General features: G+C 45.9%; 2 protein-coding genes across 9 annotated transcripts; one reads left to right on the plus strand and one right to left on the minus strand.

Annotated features, from left to right (window-relative positions):
• Nucleotides 1–8,505: 8,505 nt before the first annotated feature.
• On the minus strand, nt 8,506–19,080 carry LOC137910716 (cryptochrome-1-like). 8 transcript variants are annotated; one of them, XM_068755104.1, is made up of 11 exons: nt 18,771–19,080; nt 17,506–17,614; nt 17,266–17,408; nt 17,000–17,184; nt 16,822–16,910; nt 16,528–16,668; nt 16,098–16,409; nt 15,760–15,911; nt 15,460–15,662; nt 15,290–15,313; nt 8,506–9,528 (listed from the first exon to the last, which is right to left on the minus strand). In XM_068755104.1, the coding sequence occupies exons 1-11, from the start codon at nt 18,926–18,928 to the stop codon at nt 8,768–8,770; spliced, it is 2,277 nt and encodes a 758-aa protein (XP_068611205.1). In that variant the 5' UTR covers nt 18,929–19,080; the 3' UTR covers nt 8,506–8,767. The 8 variants fall into 8 exon arrangements, with proteins under 8 accessions (XP_068611205.1, XP_068611213.1, XP_068611212.1 ...); XM_068755112.1 differs by lacking the exons at nt 15,290–15,313; nt 15,460–15,662; nt 15,760–15,911; ... (5 more) ...; nt 17,506–17,614; nt 18,771–19,080 and having other exon boundaries at nt 8,506–9,445; nt 9,506–9,568; XM_068755111.1 differs by lacking the exons at nt 15,290–15,313; nt 15,460–15,662; nt 15,760–15,911; ... (5 more) ...; nt 17,506–17,614; nt 18,771–19,080 and having other exon boundaries at nt 8,506–9,448; nt 9,506–9,568.
• On the plus strand, nt 11,782–13,565 carry mterf2 (mitochondrial transcription termination factor 2). The gene is made up of 2 exons (XM_068755113.1): nt 11,782–11,806; nt 12,284–13,565. Exon 2 carries the CDS (start codon nt 12,306–12,308, stop codon nt 13,407–13,409), a length of 1,104 nt encoding a protein of 367 aa, XP_068611214.1. The 5' UTR covers nt 11,782–11,806; nt 12,284–12,305; the 3' UTR covers nt 13,410–13,565.
• Nucleotides 19,081–19,386: the final 306 nt, after the last annotated feature.

Below are 19,386 nucleotides of genomic sequence, written 5' to 3' on the forward strand. Positions count from 1 at the left end.
TGCAGTTGCATATTCAGGTAATTATAAAACTTAACAAAAAATCACTCATCTATTTGCAAATGTCATGCATATATATAATTTTTTTTTACATCAAGCCATATGAAATTAAGTTCAGTGCATCTGACACAGAACATGAACTCAGCTCCTCTCTCTACCTGAGTAATAAGAAACCAACGTAGCAAATAGAAAAAGGCTCTGTACTGTTAACCTACTTGCACATGCACACAACGATGCTTTCCCCTTCTACGCTGCCCTTAATATACAAGAAAAGAGATATTTTTACTCGTAGCATTCGTCTCACACTTAGATTCAATGGAGTATTTCAGATTTCATACTTTTGCATTTACATTTGTATAACACTGTATGCTTTGTCACTGACGCCGTTTGTATTCTTAAGTGAACATTAAGTCGTAAACCTTTCGGAAATAAAGACGTCATAATGTATTTCTATTGTTCGGTGAGGATTTAACCGGCTCAGGCTTGTGAGTGGGATTCATACATGTTCTGTAATAGTTGTCAACAATTAGTCCAACCGGACAGCAGCTAGGCCAAGGCTACCTTTATCATGTTATTCGGTGTTTAGGAGTTAGCGCTTGTGCTAATGTACGCGTTTGTATATTTGGTTGAATCCATGTTGCGCAAAGGGAAAAATTGCGATTTCTGTTATTATGTGTACAGTTTGTGATAACTTTTGTAACAATTTAAAGTCAATATTTGGAATATGATTTATTGTATCTGTTTCATATGTATTTTAACAAAATAAATAAAAGAGCAAGGAGCCACGGCACATCTCTTTTTATTCGGGGAATGACTATTGTTTGAAATTTGCTTACTTTTCCGTTGCTAATTTCACCGCTTCTTAAAATCTTACCGCACACATGTGTTCCATAAGTTTCAATAATATAAGGAGTTGGACCTTCATCTTACTCTCGGTCTTGGATAGCTCCGCCCTAACTTGGCCGAGCTAGGCTCCACCCACATGGCGGGTGGAGCTAATAGCTAATAGCTGTGTCGCAGCTTATTGATTAAAGCGTTGTCATTTCCTGTTTGATTATTTCTACCGGGTGTCTAAACAGCAACGCTTTTATAAAAAGGTGATTGTCCTCGTGGCGAGCACCTGCAAGATTTATCATTACTGTGGGGGAAATTAACCATTCCATAGTTGAACAATCGCTACACAAGATGTGAAATAAAGATGGGCGCTTCTGTCGGATTCGGCTCTTTGAAGACGTCTTTGAATAATGATACCTCTTAAGATCTTTGATTAACCATCACACGCTTATCAAAGAGCCTCAGGGATGCTAATGTGATAAGAAAAAAAATGCCACTGCTCCTTTAATCAAATCCATTGAATGTGCCACTTGTTGAGATGAGATCTTAAATATTACTTCATATCAAGTCATGTTATCACATCCGCTGGTTATTACGGAAGCTTGTGCTTGCCATATCTCCCAGACGGCGCCGATTCAGAGCTTTAACATTATTGTGCGCGCGCCGATTTATGGTAGCTTCCTTTTCCCTGGCGAATTGGATGGAGAGGGTCAAAAGGTCACCCCATTAAATGTGAGTCGGCGGTGTCTGGTTCTATTCTGAGAACGATTACAGTGTAAATGGGGTAAAGGGAAAGACAGTTTACATAGTGCCGTCACCCATCCCAGCCTAACGGCTATTTTTTATGTCCGTCAGCATTGCCATTAAAAAAAGAAAATCATTGATGTCTGGAACATTTTCATGCTCGGGGTGTTTCTGGTCTAGGAGCTGTATTACCGGTACATCATTCAAGATTTATGGCGCAAAAGATTTCTAGTAAGTATTCAAATGATGCATGGTTACAGTAATGGATTTTAAAAAGGTATTTAGATAGGAATTCATCATCCAGAAAGATGAACTGGTCGGTTCTTCAAAGGTCATTTTCACTTGGTGAATGTGAACCTTCGACATCATGGGTGACGTAGTATCTTAACATCCCTGGAAAAATCTATACATAGCAATCATTAAGTTAAAGGAGAGCTATTATGGATGTTCTAATCAGATAGTTATTTATTATCCTCTGAATAACATCGTGCTCCAGGCTTTAAAACGCCGAGCAGACAAACGTGAAGGTGTCTAAAGCTGCTAAATGCCAAGAGCCGCTGTTGCAGCTCAACATCAGGTGATGAAAGCTTGTTTTAGGAGGCATTGGATGGAAAGCGACATGCGGGGGGGGGGGTGTATTGATGCACTGCAGGAGGCTAAAAATAGATTTTGCATCCCCATGGGTCGGATCAGATGAATCTTCGATCATTACGCTCCCTGCTTCAATTGATTTGTCTGGACAGAGACGTCCGACCCATGAATAACCATGACATGGATTTATACTTAGACCAGGAGTTGCACTTTTGAGCTTCAAAGTGTTGGTTTCTTTAATTAGGCTTCACTGTTGTAATTGCTCTATTTTCATATTGTAGAATAAAACAATCAGAATCAGAACACATTTTAGTCACCTTAAGCGCTATCGGATTTAGGAGCTGCTGTTGATGTCATTTCTCACTTTACAGATATTCTCACGTTAGTGATGAATTCCCATTGCCAGTATATAAGAAAGCGTCTCAGGAGACGGCCATTGGTTTGCATTAGCTCATTTGATGAGGAATTAATCGCTCGTTTTAAATTCTACTCGCGTACACAAACGAGTTTTATATTCTAGCCCTGAAGCCATCCTTCCACTTTCTATGCTTTGTGTGAAAACAGCTGTGACGTTCTGGGCGGATCAGTTACCCTAACAAAATCTGTAATAACATGATCGATCAGTTATACGTGTGATTGAACGTCGTCCCCCCCCCCCCCCCATTAAGAAAGCGACGTCAAGCTTAAGAACATTAAGATTTTTTTCCCACATTTTCAGGTTTATTAAGAACAATTAATTCTAGTCTGCATTTTCCCCTTGCAGACCAAAAAAAAGAAGACCTTCAACGAATTCCTCTCCTCACTACTCTGCCGGCTTCAGACTCAGACTTGCATCAGGTTTTAAAATTAGACTGAGGATGATAATTAAGGCATCACGAGTGTCTTTGTGACGTGACACAAACGGTTTTGGCCGCGGCAGGCACGAGAAGTGGTAGTAGTATTATTATTATTGGGGTGGGAGGGGGAGACATGGTAATAGCACGTTGGGAGGAGAGGAGCGTATGCACCAAAAGGGCCACTCCAGCTGCTCTGCCGATTCACATCGTAAGCACAGGTTGGTTAGCGTGAATCACCCGACAGACAGAGAGGACGTGAGCCTGAATCTAAATGCAGCCATTTGTCTCATTCCCTTGCAGGTACAGCTCAATCAGCAGGGCGGCAATTCAGAACTGGAGACACAATTCTAGCACGTTGCTGTTTAGAAAGGGTCGTGTTTATTCATGCAAGATTTCAGCTAAGATCAATGCGAAAGTCAAATAAAACGGATCAGCATTTTTTTGGGGGTCGATGACGGCGCCAGAAGCGCGAGAATTCCGGGCCGATTTTATGATAATTCTCAACATGCTTATTTTGACCATGCTTGATTGTTCTTTGAGAAGTGCCAAAACAGAGAATTTAGCACGATACTTTGGATCCAACTAAGCCTAAACCCACCTCAAAAAACCACATAAAGAAAAAAGATTGTGGAAGAAAGGACTGTCACGGGTGGAAGCCGTTTCAAACGGGCCACAACAGCACCCATAATGGAAACTCATAGTGCTCATGCTTATGCCGGGTTTTTTTTGGTCAAGACGATAATTAAAAGCAAATTTGTGGATGAAACCCAGCGGTGCACAGTTAGAATCCTCAGATAGCTGAGTCTTCACTTAAGCGAGTCCAGTGGAGTTTTACGGCAATCCAAGGCCCTTTTGCATCTCGATTATATAACAGACTGGAAGCAACATTCCAAAAGACTCGAAAGCCATCTGCTATCATGAACTCACTCTCAACAGGTCGCAGCTCTGATGGGATGCATGGCGATGTCAAATCTTTTCACGGCTGGGGGCATCAATGCTGGGAATTCTCGCAGGATGCTGAAAAGGGGCAGAGATTAATGCACTGTCGGATAGGCTAAATCTCCTTTATACCTCTGGCTGCCACCAACTCCCGCCTCAATTTGGAGGGGGTTGGAGAACGGCTTAAATGACACTGTCTCCAGAGCAGGTTAATTTATCCACAGGCTAAAAGCATCCAGAGAGCTGGTTCACATGCCATGAAGATCCAAGCACAGAAACAGACTAACATCGGACTTCTATAGTTAGTTTTTCTTAAATTGCCTAAATCACCCAAAAGAAATAATCTTTTGGGTTAAATTATATCATTTTCTGCCCAAATGAAAATATAATAGGCACACGATTTAAAATGAAGATCGGGATATTTAACATTTAAGAGAAATGCCAAAGCCGTGGTAGGCCGAAATTATTTTCCATTATCGTAATTTGACTTTCTGAGAGAACAAAAGATTCCTCTTGGTTCCCGTTTCCCGCTTCAGGGAATATAGCCTGTCGGAGAGGACTTTCCAATCACTAGTCTCTGCAGAAAGATTGCGTTCCTGTTGGCTTAATAAACAGGTGACATAGTAGGTGGAATAATGAAACTTCATTTAAGTAGATGCACATTGTACTTTAACCTCTTTTAGTCCCGTGCAATGGCATTTCATGTCTCCCACATTAACATTGCTGCATGGCAAAGGGCAGAAAAATGACTGAAAACTTCCAGATAAAGTCACAAAATCACACAAACTCGCTGGAATTGTATCATTGTAACTTAGAGAGAGACTCCAATGTAGTTTTTTTTTTCTGCTAACGTGATTGTAAGTGCAATCTGCCTGTCGCAGCTCATTAGCCAGGAAGATACAAACGGCAGCCGGTGTTACAACTACCAAAGTTAAAAAGAGATGTTTAACATGGATTTCAGGACATTAAGCGGTTTGTTTGCTTTCTGAGACATCGTGTCAGGTGTTGGCAATATTATCCGTTACCCTCGATTCAAAGTCAAAATGATGGTGACATTTCCTGGGGAGGGATGCAAAGACTGTCATGTATGTGTATGTCATGTTTTTTGCCTAAATTAAATATGGCGTAGATTCTATTAGACCTGTATTTTTGCTTTCTGTGCATCTCGCCTCAGTCGACAGTCACCGAGGCAACAAGCCATCAATAAAGGAATAAAATCAAAGGGATGCTATCTTCTGGACTGCAGGCTTTTTACAGGAAGACACACTGAAGAGCAAATTGTTTGTGCCTTTTAAGGAATAATGGAAGAATATGGTATTCATGAAAAGACAGACGACGTATATCACAACAGAAAACGCTGCCCAAATGAAAAGCACTTTCAAGGTCCAGATGGCACAGCATCGTTTTAATGAAAGGGAGATGGAAGAGGAGAATCTGGATTTGGTTTTTGTTTTTCTATCACAGATCCAAAATGTCAAATGCTTTAATAGGAGTTGTTTATTGTGTCCATTTGTACATCTTATTTTATAGTTAAATAAAAGAGATGCAATCTGCTATTGTCCTTCTGACAGATGGGACAATGTGAAAAGCTATTGTTGTTATAATATTATGTATTTAACCTATAGCTAACTAACCTATAGCATCAATTTTCATTCGATTGCAGGACAGTTTTTAGCCAGATGTTGGTGTCGTTTAAACTGCCACAGATTTTTTTAAGGCAATGCAGTTGGCTGAGCTCGTCAGTGGTCCTGTGAGTTTCTAAGGATTTTAATCTCAAGCAATTAAGCTATTAAATCAGAATCAGAATACTTCATTGATCCCAGTGGGAAATTCTGCTGCAAGTTGTCTGTCATCTATTGTAAGTAAGGCGCTTTGACATGTCTTTTTTTCTTTCTTTTCCAAATCAAATAATTTGACAACATAATTGTGGTCGCATTTCCAAATGATGTGAATTTCCAACACTGCCAAATGCTTAGTTTTTTTTATAGATATAAAAACTATTCAATTCACTCACCAAAAATCGCAGTCATAAAGGGGGGTCCGATGTAAACCAATGTCTTCTGGGTCTGATCCACAATGAGGCCAGGAAAAACATTAAATGTTAACATTAAAACCCCATTTGTGAGGGTTGCTATGGTGACTTTTGCTGCAGCTTGATTCCTGACCCTGCCCAACTGCGGAGGCATCGTTGAACTGAACGAGGTGCACCCGTTACACATCTCACCTGATCAGCTCCTGCCTCTCTGGACATATCCTCCCCGTTTCCTCAGTATTTCCAGCCTTTCCCGTTCCACCGTGTCTCTCCTGTATTCCCTAGTGGAAATCGGAGTAAAGCCTGCATCTGCTGCCTACACATGAACACATGAACACATGCACACTTGCACACATGCACACACATGACTATTTCCTTCACTCAGATGAGATTTTTCTTTTTTTCCACAGTCACCTCATAGCAGCGAAAACTTGAACCAGCAGCAACGACCCTGCTATGGAATTAACCCCGGCAGCAGAGTTTGGGAGCGTCTCATCATCGCTGAAGGGAAACAGGTGGCCGATTGATTCGCCAGCATCAGCACTGTCAACTCGGGCATATTTCACAGCAGCATCAATACAGAGGCCACACCTGTTAAGATGAAGTGCACCAGTGTGTGTGTGTCCAGGCTGGAAGGGGATAGAAATACCTGATGGCAGTCTCTATGGTAACCAGTTAGCATAAAGGTTGTAATAAGCACACGCCTACTGCCATTAGAGCAAGTTAGTAGTAAGATATTTACACTCCACATCTGACTGACAGGGTGGCTCGGTGGCGCAGTGGTAAGCACTGTTGCCTCACAGCGAGATGGTCGCGGGTTCGTCTCCGGCTTGTGGCCATTCTGTGAGGAGTTTGCATGTTCTCCCCGTGTCTGCGTGGGTTCTCTCTGGGTTCTCCGGCTTCCTCCCACCTCCAAAGACACGCTGCCTAGGCTGATTGGTGACACTAAATTGTCCGTAGGTGTGAGTGAGTGTGTGGCTGGTTGTATGTCTCTGTGTTGCCCTGCGATGGACTGGCGGCTTGTCCAGGGTGTCCACTGCCTCTCGCCCATTGACTGCTGGGATTGGCTCCAGCTTGGCCCGCGACCCGATAGTGGAATAAGCGGTCAGAAGCTGCAGGGCAGATTAATATTGCTTGAACCCATTTACATCATTTATACATATAAAATGACCTCATACTAAGTCAAACTAAACCGGCGTATATAGAAACCTGGTGTTTGGCGAGATTTAACCAGTTAAAAATCATACGTGGCAAACATGCAACAAGTTGTGTGACAGATTTTTCTAGAGGTGAATGTAAGAGAAGCAGTTTGTTGTGAGCTGGAACTGCAGCGCCATCCAGTGGACATCGAATTTCAATTGATTGCATTCAATATTGCAATTTGGTGGTTTGTGGGGTCATTTCAGATCAGTTTGACACATTAGTTTTGGGCACAGGTTCATTAGAAGTTTACTTCTGGCATGACCTGAAGAAATTTGATGACTTCCCGAGGAAGCCTCCCATATCTGCGGCTATCGCTGCCATTTGGGAATTAACATTAACAGACGCGTCTCCATGGAAACTAAGCAAACCCTCTACTGAAGACCGTGTGATATGTTTCAGTCTTTTTGGAAAAAGGTGAGGAATATACCGGCAGATTGACAGGCTGGTCTCTCTCTCTCCATTTTTTTGCCTCGCTCATGAAGACAGCCCTCCTCCCTTACCTGCAGAGAGCAAGCCAACATTTTCCAGACTGAGAACCGTGGCCTCGCAGTTGGAGGTGCGGATTCTAATCCCGGCTTCTTCACACTCGGCGTAAATGAAAAGTCAATTAGACAAGAAAGTCTTTTTTTTTTTTTTGTGTGCTATTTTTTCCATCCATTACAACTTTTTTCGAGGCTAAATTGTGTGCTTTAATACAAATTCAGACATAAAGTTCATTTTGATGCATGAAAGAGCGACACTGTGCTTCAAAAGAAAATGTAAATATTTTGTAACAAATACATTATGTAAATTGTCATTCATATCAGTATATGGATAAGATTCTGCAAACACAATTTTAATATTAATTATGATTAGATAAGAATTGATTGAGAATTGTGTTAACTGGACTTTACTGCCGAATCAATTCATGACGAGGAAGTGCGTGAAGCAGAAACATTTCTGATTTTCAAATACAAATACAGGTAAGTTTTCTTTTAAAATAGTTTTCGCATACTTTCTGAGCATTTTTCTTTGTAAAGTCACAGTAATTGCAACAGGAAATGCTCCGTACTGAGATGTCTGTGAAGCTGTTTAACACGCCGCTGCCAAACCTCGGACTCTTGGGGGTTGTGGGTTTGACCTCTGTTGGCTTTGATGCAGCAGGCTGTTCTTGACCCTCAGAGACTAAATTAGATCCTTAAAAAGTCAGCTGTGCAACACCTGTCACAGACATTGACACAACTCCACTGATTCAGGGAAACAAACAGACTCCTTGATACAGAAATAAGAATAATTCATGCGATCAGCTGTTAAAGAAAATACAAAAAAGACTTAAAATATTATCGCCTTGATTTATTGCAGATACATTACATTTTGGCACCTTATGTTAAAGTATTGTGGACAAATAAAACAAATCCTTATTGGTATAAGAAGACAAAAAGTGGAATAATAATAATATTCATAATAATAGAGAAGCTTTATCCACAGCTTGTGAACGGGTGGAAACTAGCATCACAAAGGTAGAACAATCTGATAGTTAGAAAAGCCCTGGGGGTAAGTGTTATGATGCATATTGGGAACAGACATCTGTGTGACCCCCCCCCCCCCCCCCCTACTTCCACGCGCCAGACTTTCCCTTCACCCCGCGCGTCGTCTTGGATGTTTTGGAGAACCTCTGATGGTCGCTGACTCGGTTTCGCAGGACATAAATGTCGTACTTCTGCCTCTTGAGCTTTTCCGCCAGCTCGAACTTCTCGGCGTGCAGCTGGTGAAGCCATTGCCAGAGATCCTGCGCCTTCTCCGCCAGCTTCTCCTGGTTCAGGTGCTCGATGTTGAGCGGCTTCCGGCGCTCCGTCAGGGCCTTCTTCTTCTCCTCCCTCGCAGTCAGCTTCTTGCCCTTCTTCTGGTCCACCTTCTGCAGGTAGCCCCCGAAGGACTTGTTGGTGAATATCTTCTTCTTCTTGGCCTCCTCCTCGGCGCGCACTTTGGCTGCCTCCTCTTCGCGCCTCGCCCTCTCTTCGGCCAGACGGGCTTGGCGCTCGCGCTCCTGCTCGGTACGCTCTCGCTGTTGCTCCGCTCTGTCCGAGCGACGGCGCTCAATGCGGCTTCGCAACTCCACCAGCTCGTCCTCCTCCTTCTGGCGGGTGGAGAAATGCAGCTCGATCAGTGTCTGGAGGTCGTTGAAGTCCTTTTCAACTCTTTTGCGATGCAGGTCGTCAAAATCCACCTTCTCCCCGTCAGGGAGCTTCGGAGGCGCAATGTTTGGCACATAGGTCGTCTTGTGGCGCGGCTTCTGCCCCTGCTCGTTCTCCTCTGCGTGCTCATCTTTCTTCTCTGCGTCATCAGCTACTTCTTCTTCTTCTTCTTCTTCTTCTTCTTCATACTCCTCCACGATTTCTTCCGTGTCTGACATCCTGGTATCTCAGGAGGCTTTCTGCGTTAGAGAAGTCAGATTGAACACCAAGACGAGCTGGATGTGCAGCACACGGGAGATGAGGTGTGGGGGGGGGGCTGTGAGGCTTGGATGCTTTTAAGGGTTTGGCTTTATCACGTGACCACGGGTGGAGCAAAGTCTCCAGAGCGTGGGGCAGCAGCAGGGTAGCGTTTGAGACAGATGGGATAGTCTATTTTCTCCTCGTCAGTCAGACACACCCCGACTTATCCCCCGGTCGACCCCCCCCCCCTCTCCTCTTTACGCTGACCCTGTAGCGCTCCTCATTCCTTTGTAAGGACAAGATGAGAGACTATTTCAGATGCACAACAGATGCACACACGGAACCATTGACATCCATACTTTCAAAGGCCTACTGGGCTTCTGGCACGGAGATAAGGATGCAGAAAGATGGAGGATCCGCAGATGTTTGATTAACCAAAAGCACCACGATATAGTTTCAGGGTCACAATGAGAAGATGGGCAGCTTTTCTTTGCAAAACAAATGTGAGGTAAATGTCAAGTTTTCAAGTCTTACCAAGTCCTTGATGCCAAGTGTGTGGTGAACATTTCTGAGATGCGTCGTGCTTCGATCTGCGTACTATTTTACTGTGGTATTTACAGAGGTATATGAACTACGAGAGTCAGTCATTGGATCTTAAATACAGCCCTTGCATAGCAACATTTCTGTGAAGAAAGGCAGCAGCACCCACAACAAAAGGCCATGTATAAGCACAACAACTTTCAAGATGAGCTTTACTGTTCCGGCCTCGTCTCCGCGATGGAACGCAATTAAAACATTCCTGCTGTCGGAGACGTTCTGCTTTTCCGTGCCATGTGGATTAAAAATGTAATTGCTCCCATGCGCTAACATGTAAATGTTTCCAAGTCTTGAGCTTCCAGTGGAAACCATTGTATTTAGATGATGAGATAATAACTGACAGGTGTTCCATTGAGTCTGAGATTCCAGATTAAACTGTTCCATAAGCTCCTGACGTCTAGTATGTGGTATAGATATGTTGATATCTCGAGAATGCTAAGTTACAGTAATATAAATCTTCTGAGGTTAAGACCAACAAACTGTTTCCTCAGTGGATCAAACAAAAGCAAATGTCAAGTATGCATGAGAATGTGTCATCCCAGAGAGGACTCCACTAAAACATGTCTGCCCACAACATGAGGACAGCAGGTGGTTGCAGTATATAATCAAAGCAACCTTGGTTACTGGTAGCAAGGGACAACTGTGTCTATCAGTAAAGGAAGGCAACAAATGACAGCTATAAATAGTGACACGGCTATTTAACATCAAAGATACCAATACGTTCAATCTCTTTTACGACCAAACACAATGGAACTTCCATTACGCTGAAAAAAACCCAAAAAAACAGAAGGTTGAAAAAGAGGTTTATGTCTTTTTAAAAGTAGAAGTAGAGGCATCCAGAACAAAGTATCGTTTGTTGTGTTCTAATAAAACCAACGTTTCTCCCTCCCTGGATTGAATGAGCATTTTAAACCTTTTCTGAAACAAACATGTTTGTGTAGTAGTTCATGAAGTAGAAACGCTTCAACAGGCGAACGTGGACGTACAGCGACCTCTTGTGGTCAAAACGGTGCAGAACTGTTACAAAGTATTCCTCTCTCTTTTCTGCAAGGTATTCAACTCATAAATAGGGATGACCTGATCAATTAACTTATTAGCAATGACAATTAATTGATTAACACTATATTTTTTATTGCTTTAGGTTCAGGCTGCGGTGGCTTTATCACAAACATTGACACTATACATGTGATAAAAGTGCTCAAGGTTTCACGAATTAAGGCAAAAATCAGAATTGAAACACAAACATAAATAGCCGCTAGAGCAGTGCATATTAATTAGTAAATGTTCAATAATTCTGGACTTGTAAAACATTTTCCAAATGCAGCAAAAAAATAAATAAATATAGCTTACTTACATGAAATTACTCAGGCAACTTGTGATTTCTAGCTAGCTTGGTGTTCCGAACGACGATTTAATTTGTTTTAATTTAGCTTTAGAAAGGGACTATCGCGTCAATAATAGAGCGTCACCATTTAAATGCCATAAATGGTCGGGAAGGCGGGGATAAAGTCGCTCACCGGAAGTCACGTGCCTCTCGCGTGCCCCGCCCCCATGGCTTCGCCTCTTATGAAAGTAGAGCAGTGGGCGTAAACAGATGAGCTGCTGCTGGGGGGAAACAGGTAAAGTAAGCAGCTAGTATCGATCTTATATAATAATAGACTCCCTGTTGTTGCGCTGAGCGTCATTTCAGTGTGTTTTAAGCAAATATGGCACATCCGGAACACGTCATTGCGTGCTGCTTTGTAGTAAACACTGCTGTTTGTTCCTGTTCAGAGCAACTACGTAGTTACATCTTGCTTTTACGTCACACTGTCTCCTGTTTATTCACGTAAACTCAGTTGTGGAACGCTTAACTACATTTACTAAAGTACTGTTGGGCTTTACTTGTGTCAATTCCAAGATACTTTATCCTAATTATAACTTCTACTTCCTGACAGGAAACCGTCCCTCCTTTTACTCTCTCTCTCTTTTTTTCACCATGAGTTTAATTTAATTAATTCCAACAGCAAACAGAAAAACCTGATCAGTGACAGACTGCTGCTTCAAAGGAGACCTCTGACCTCTGTAAATCTAAATGTCCTTTGTTGTCCACATAGATCCGCTACGGCCATCAAAGAAATGCTACGCGTCGCCGCCGCGTCCTTGTGCAGCTCCTGCCAGAGGTTGAGGCTCCTCCTTCCTCCGACTGCCTCGGCCTCCACGGTGATTTATTCCACCAGTAGACCAGAGAACCGGCACACAGTGGACTCCCTCGGCGCGCTCTCGGTGGACGTCCGAAAGATCCGCGAGTCAAAAGGCTGGATTTTGTCGGAGAGCTCTGCCTTTGTGGCAGAAACCGCCGACCTGCTGAGAGACATGGGCGCCGACACGCCGGCGGTCGTCCGCATCCTGGAGGCTCACCCCGAAGCCGTTCTGTGCCGGCCTGAAGAAATCTCCGTCCAGCGAGACCTTTGGGAGTCCGTGTGCCCCGACAAACTGGAACTACTGCGCATCGTCGAGAAGTTCCCGGCTACTTTCTTCACGCTAACTCACCACGGCAACCAGCGAGCCAACATCCTCTACCTCCAGAGCCTGTGGCTCGGCGACAGGATCATCGGCGAGCTGATGGGCAGCGCCCCGCAGAGCCTCAGTCGACCGGTGGAGCGCAACAAGGAGGCCATCCACGCCCTGAGGGAGACCTACCTGGACCTCGGCGGGGACGAGGTCAACCTGCACCTGTGGCTGCGGACGCTCTTCGGCCAGAACCCCGGCGTCCTGCTGCAGCCGGCCGAAGCCTGGAGAGACGGTCTGGGGTTCCTGAGGCAGCGGGGCTTCACGGCGCCGGAGCTCCTGAGCCTGGCCTCGAACCTCCGGGCCTCCGTAGCGGAGCTGAAGCCGCACGACATGCAGCAGGCGCTGGCCTTCGTCGAGGAGGCGTTCGCCTGCACCCAGGACGAACTCAAGCGAGTGGCGATCCGTTGCCCGGCCATTTTGCGCTGCTCCTTTCCCGCTCTGGTGGGGCGCTTCCAGGCGCTGAGCGACGCCGGGGTGAGCGCGGAGCAGGTGAAGGAATCTCCCGGCGTCCTGGAGCTGCCGACGCACATCCTGCTGCATCGCGTCCAGAAGATGGCCGCCTGCGACTACGACGTGCGCTTCGGCAGCCTGGATGTGCTTTTGGGAACTCGGGAGGATTTTGAGATGAAGTACTGGAAGCTGCAGCTCAGGCAGCAGCGGCTGCTCTAGAAGCTCCGCCCACAAACCCCCCCGTCATGTCTGCAGACCAAAGCCATAGTGCATTATGGGACACGTGAACACATAATGCTTTCTGATGCACTACTTCAGGGGTCCAGCAAGGTCCCCAACTTTAACCCCCCCCCCCGCATGAATAAAGAGACACAGCTTCACAATTCATCTGGGTTTTCTGTATTTTTAAGGTTTAATTTCACATTTAATGCCGACTAGACCTTTATTTGTGTAAACATTTCAGGAACAGCCAAGCAAACCCAATTTATTATTTAATCTGTGGGGTCAATTGTTAACATCCGAAATGGATTGAGCAGCAACTCGGAGCGTACCAACATCCGAGCGGATCGTATCTATCGATACATTGATGGCTCAAAACGAAGCAGAAACGGGGACGGGCGGCGGCATCAGAACTGAAGGGGAATCGACAGCCTGTAAATGTTTACAATCTTATTGAAAAGTGTCCAAAACGAAAGATCCACAATGATTTCTCATATCAAAAATATATCAATGGGTCTGTGGCTACACAAAGAGAAAACGCACATACAATATCCAAATATGTACAAACATTAGCACAGTGCTAACAGCTGCTCCAGTGGCGTGAGCTGGCCGGGCCAATCCAGTCCCATTGTTGGAGAAACCGGCGACGTAGACGGGGAGTCAACTACCTCCTCCAAAAGTTCACGAAGCAGTGCAGCGCGCCAACAAAAATGTCTTTGCGTCCGTCGTGTGTCGAGCTGGGCTACGATCCCGACGACGAGTCTGCAGACGCTCCTGCAGGGAGACGGAACGAAACACTGAGAGGCGTGTCCAGTTAGCTCAGCGACACGTTGAGTTAACGCCATACGTCTGGGGATGCGCTTCAGGCCTCACTCCCGTTTAAAGACGCCAGATTGATCTGTGCGTCCTACAGTTTCCAGGAATAACATTATCTCAACTAACCTCCCTAGTGGCCGCTCTGTCTCTGGACTTTGGAGCTTTTGCCGTTCCCAGAGTCCTCATTGTGCCGCTTCCCACTGGTCAGCGTCGTGCAGTTGTGTTCGGGTCCTACGGAACGGCAGCAGGAGAGTTAAAAAAATAAATAAATAAAAATCACGCTTTCATACGACCTCTGTCAGTAAATAAGGGGCGGTGTGGGGGGGTAAAGGTTTCAGGATAAAAAGCATTGGTATTCACCTTTCTGAGTCGCAGGAGCAGGAATCTGCTGCGTGCCTTCGGCGTAACGCATCATGTGACCGCTGAGGCCCGGGTAACCTGGAAACCAGGAGAGAGTGGAGGATGAGCAGAGAGGCCGGATCCCATCGCCAGCTCGGCGGCTGATTGGATCCATGTCAGAGAAAGGCTACGAAGGATACAAGATAGCATCATTTTATTCTACTAGATCGTCGCGTGACATTCTGCGTAATCCTGAAGGAGCTGGCTTTAGACCAAATTACACCAGTTCTCACAGTTTGAGGACGTTTAGACAAATAATTCCTCACACGGTCATTAAAACGAGACGAACTGATGAACAACAAGTAAAGACGACGCAGCTAGCTAGCGGGTGCGAGAAAGGCAAAGTTCACTGTGCTTTCCAGATAAACGTCTGATTCATTGTGTAGCGTCTGCGGGGGTCCCCACCCTGCTGGCGTGCGGTGACGCCGGTTTGTGCGTCTCCCTGCAGGTACGTCATGGCGCCGCTCTGCCAGTCTCCCTGGGAGTGAACCGGCATCTGACAGCCTGCAGAAACGACGACAGAAACAGATCCGCATGAGACACCAGCTTCACCGACACGGACCGTAAACCGAAGCAGCCGTTAGAGCGCCTACCGGAGGGAGCGGCTGCATCGTGCGGAGCTTCGACGGGGAAGCCCACCTCATTGCTCCTGTTACCGTTAGCGCCGGACGGAACGGTAGCCAAAAGTCCTAAAGACAGAAAAAAAAAAAAAAGCACAATCAATGAAAACCTTGAATAGATCGTTATTTAGGAACCAGAAACACAAATGTAGCTTTCAAATACGATCAGTTTTGTTTCTCCTTCAGCTCTGAAGAGACTTGTGTCCTTTCCTCACCGAGGCCTCTGTAGCAGGAGAGCTGCTGGTAGATCTGCTTCATTCGCTCGATGTTGAGGCGGCTGGCCGCCGCGTGCTGCACCATGGGCTTGGGGTAATGCACGCCGATTACACATTTGGCTGCCTTCTGCACATTCTCTGGAGCGTTCCAGGGATCATAAATGTACTTTGCAGGAAACCCTCTGAGAATGGGCAGGTATCGCCTGTTCGGACGAGGTGGGGGGGGAGGTTTAGTTAGCAAACCCGGCTCAAGATTACGATATTCTTGGTTAGAACTTCGGTCCGGCGGTGTCGGCGTACCGTATGTAGTCTCCGTTGGGGTCTGTTCGTCGGCCGAAGCCCACGGGGCAGTAGCAGTGGAAGAACTGCTGGAAGAAAGAGCTGCAGGAGAGCCACATCCAGCTGCCGGCGTTCACGCTCCAGTCCGCGTCCAGCAGCAGCTCCTCAAACACCTGCAGGCGAGCCTCGGGTTAGCGGAGAAGCAAAGACGCCACGTTCGTCAGGGCTGAGATCACAGATGGCACAAAACGTCTCCAGCGTTTCCGTTACGAAACATTCCGGGAGGCCGACTCCTTAAGGTCTTAAATTCAAGAGTCAAAGAATTCAATCGCTCGTGTGCCAACTAGTGAGAAACCGACCTTCATGCCCTCCGCCCATCCGATCCACAGGTCTCCTCTCGTCAGGAAACAAGCCACGGCGTGCCGGGCCAGATGATGGATCCAGCCCTCCTGCCTCAGTTGGGTCATGATGGCGTCGATCCACGGGAAGCCGGTGCGGCCCTCCGCCCACTTGGCCAGCGCCTCGGGGTTGCGGTCCCACGGGATTTGCACACAGATGGGGTTATTCTCCATCTTGTCGAAGCAGGGGTTGTTGGTGGCCGCCGTGTAGAAGAACTCGCGCCACAGCAGCTGACCGTAGAGCGACAGAGGAGGGGAGCTGTTCTTCTTCACCTGATGGGGGGAGGGGGGGGGTCGCAGAAGAAATCATGGTAAACCCACGCGTACCCATGATGCATATCTGGTAGACCCCGTCGGAGCCCATGTCTGGAGCTGTTTAACAGCGCCCTACCTTCCTGTAGAGGTCGGTGAGTTTGAAGTAGAAGAGGCGGCAGGAGAGGCAGCCGAAGCGCAGGTAGGGGCTGAGGCCCGTCGGGCTGGCGAGCAGCGAGTTGGCGTTCATTCTCGGACGCTCAAAGTTGGCCACCCACGCCTGATGAAAACAGTCGCATGAGCGAAGAGGACGTATTTGTGTCCTCCGTACGGTCGGAGGGACATTTGCCAGCAAACGTATAAATGCCAAATATCCAAACCACAACAACAAAAGTAGGGACAATTATTATTAATATCATTTGATCCGACGCACCTTCCTCTCCAAATGCCTCTCGAGTCGCGTGAGGGCTTCGGTCTCCCCCCCCGGCCACACGGCCGACGACAAACCTTCAGTGTCGAAACCTGCAGAGAACAAAAGACAAATTCAAATTTAGCTCGTCAGACTATTTTTTTTTTCTCTCCATTTTGTAGAAAGGGCGACCCACGCTCACCCAGCTCTTCCAAGGAGGGGACCCCGAACTTGTCATCGTGGTCTTCGGACAGCGGCGTGGTGCACGCCCCCATGATGTCCCCCGTGATGGCGTCTGCAGGCACCTCCACCGCCTCCATGTGACTGATGAGCGTCTGGAACCGCTTGTAGGTGAGAGGGGACTGACCCCCATTCAGCTCTATGATCCTGTAAGACAACGGCAGCGGGTTAAGGGCCTAACGATGCTGTTACGGCGAGCACGCCCGGTAAAAGGCGAGGACGACTCACCTGTCCAGGTCATAGAGCGTGTGGGAGATGCGGACCGTCACCTCCACGCCAGCCTCAGAGGCCAGTTTCTTAATCGCCGCGTCCCGTTCTTTGCCGAAGGGCTCGGAGTCGTACTCGTAAGACAAGCGAGAAATATTCCATTCCTGGGAAAGGCGACAAAACGAAACGACACAGGCGAGTTAAAAACGGTTTCCTCGTTGTGTTTATATCGACCTTTAGCTTCACAGATGACCGAGTTACCTTGAAGAGTCTGGGGAAGACGTCTGTGGGTTGGCCACGGATCACAAACAATCGGGAATTGAGCTTGCGCAAGCTGGAGTCCAAATCCTCAAGGCTCTGCAGTAAGAACCTGGAGGGGAGCAGGAACGAAGACGAAGACGAAGAGCGGTCAAAATTTGGGTTGGGTTATTTTGTTTTGCTACGTTCATGAAGGTAACAACCCCCGGTAGTCAGAAGAAATCAGTTTCAGATCAGAAATCAGCCATTTTATTTTATTTAACTATACTGACATTCGTTCGACTCTTTGCATGTAATCCTATTACTTTTAGAAACAAAAGGTGAGGAGGTTTTATTTCATGTCGCCCGATTTGAGCATTAATAGAGAGAGACAAAGAGAAGGAATCTGGGCGGGCTCTCGTCTCCATCACCCCAGGTTGCTGTTGCGTAACAAGGAGCTCCATAACAGGCATCTTTGTGCTGCTGCCCTCCTCTTCCAGCGACGCCGTAGAGATGGAATTGGAACCAGAGCGCACAGCAGGGAGACCCTTTACGAGACGCCTCCTGTGCTACAAAACTCTGCAGCTTTTTCCATCAGCAGCTAAAACGCCGCTGAATGCTGACTCAGGCGAGTTCAAAAAGAAGGATGACATACAAAAATCGGAAAAAATCTTTATTCCCTTTTTATATATCCGAAGGACAATTTGAATTTAGCTCCATTTTGTATTTAAAAAAAAAAAAAAACTATCTTTGTCACCATTTTCAGGAAGTGGCATCACCTTTCATGATTACATGCATCACTATCTTCTTTGTGTGGTAAACAAAGCAGTGGGCGGGGACTTTTGTTCTGTTAATATGTTCAAACTCTTACACTTTTAAACTATATATCTGTGCGAAATATTTATAATTAAACGTTTATAAATCATTAACATGTTAGCACACCCTGGGCTAAACCGATTAAACCCTAAAATAAGACATAATCTGAAATAATTATGTTCTAATTAATCTCTTACGTTTGTTATTATTATTAACAATCCTTTTGAGCATACTAGACATGAGTTTCACACATATATATATATATATGTTTCTGAAAATGCGTTTATTTTTTCATTTTTGTTTTCATTTTTTCGTTTATGCCTGATGTTTTGATGCTCAAATAAATAAATAAATAAATTATTATTATTATTATTTGTTATATATTTCAACGTATTCTACCTGAATGTTTACCAAGTGAAATCCAATCCGCTTGGTCCCCTCCATCTAACGCCCACGCAGGAAGTGCCGCCTACCTCCACCTGTTGATCCCGACGCTGGACGACCCCGCGAACCAGGGGTCGAGGATGTAGACGCAGCGGACGGTATCCGCTCCCAGCAGCGAGTCCTGCAGCGCCGGGTTGTCGTGGAGCCGCAAGCCCTTCCTGAACCAGTGGATCGTGTTAACGACCATTGCTGAACTGGGCGGACTCCTTTATAACTTGTTGAATGAAGAGAAGTCCTTGATGCTCAGTCCGCTCTTATTCCGCTTCAATGATTGATTTAAATAAAAAAGATAAAAACCCGAAATGCACCAAAACAGCGCCTGTGGGCTATTTTCGGACACCGTAGGTGATTAGCCTTGCTCTAACAGAGCCTTTCCCATGTTGTCGATAAATTTGGAGATCAATGTGACAAACACCAAAACCGGCGGGCGCTAGGACCCGGCTTTGATGACGAGCACCTGCGTTGTATAACCTGTTTTTCTGACTGCTGTCAGTAATGCGTTTGTAATATTAAATAGATACAAACACTTTAGTAGATTCCTAATGAAATTATCCTACTTCTGTGGCTGGATGAATAACAGTATTAATTTAACCGGTAATTTTAGCTAAGAGCCACAACACACATAACCAGGTAAAGCTGGTTATG

Source organism: Brachionichthys hirsutus, chromosome 22 (genome assembly GCF_040956055.1).
Source record: "Brachionichthys hirsutus isolate HB-005 chromosome 22, CSIRO-AGI_Bhir_v1, whole genome shotgun sequence".
Lineage (NCBI taxonomy): Eukaryota > Metazoa > Chordata > Actinopteri > Lophiiformes > Brachionichthyidae > Brachionichthys > Brachionichthys hirsutus.

Coding starts and splice junctions, on each gene's coding strand:
- mterf2 (XM_068755113.1), top strand. CDS start 12,306: ATGCTACGCGTCGCCGCCGCGTCCTTGTGCAGCTCCTGCCAGAGGTTG.
- LOC137910716 (XM_068755104.1), bottom strand. CDS start 18,928: ATGGTCGTTAACACGATCCACTGGTTCAGGAAGGGCTTGCGGCTCCAC. Junction 17,409..17,505: donor TCTTCCCCAGACTCTTCAAG/GTAACTCGGTCA, acceptor CGCCTTTCCCAG/GAATGGAATATTTCTCGCTT. Junction 15,314..15,459: donor CTCCTGCTACAGAGGCCTCG/GTGAGGAAAGGA, acceptor TTCTGTCTTTAG/GACTTTTGGCTACCGTTCCG.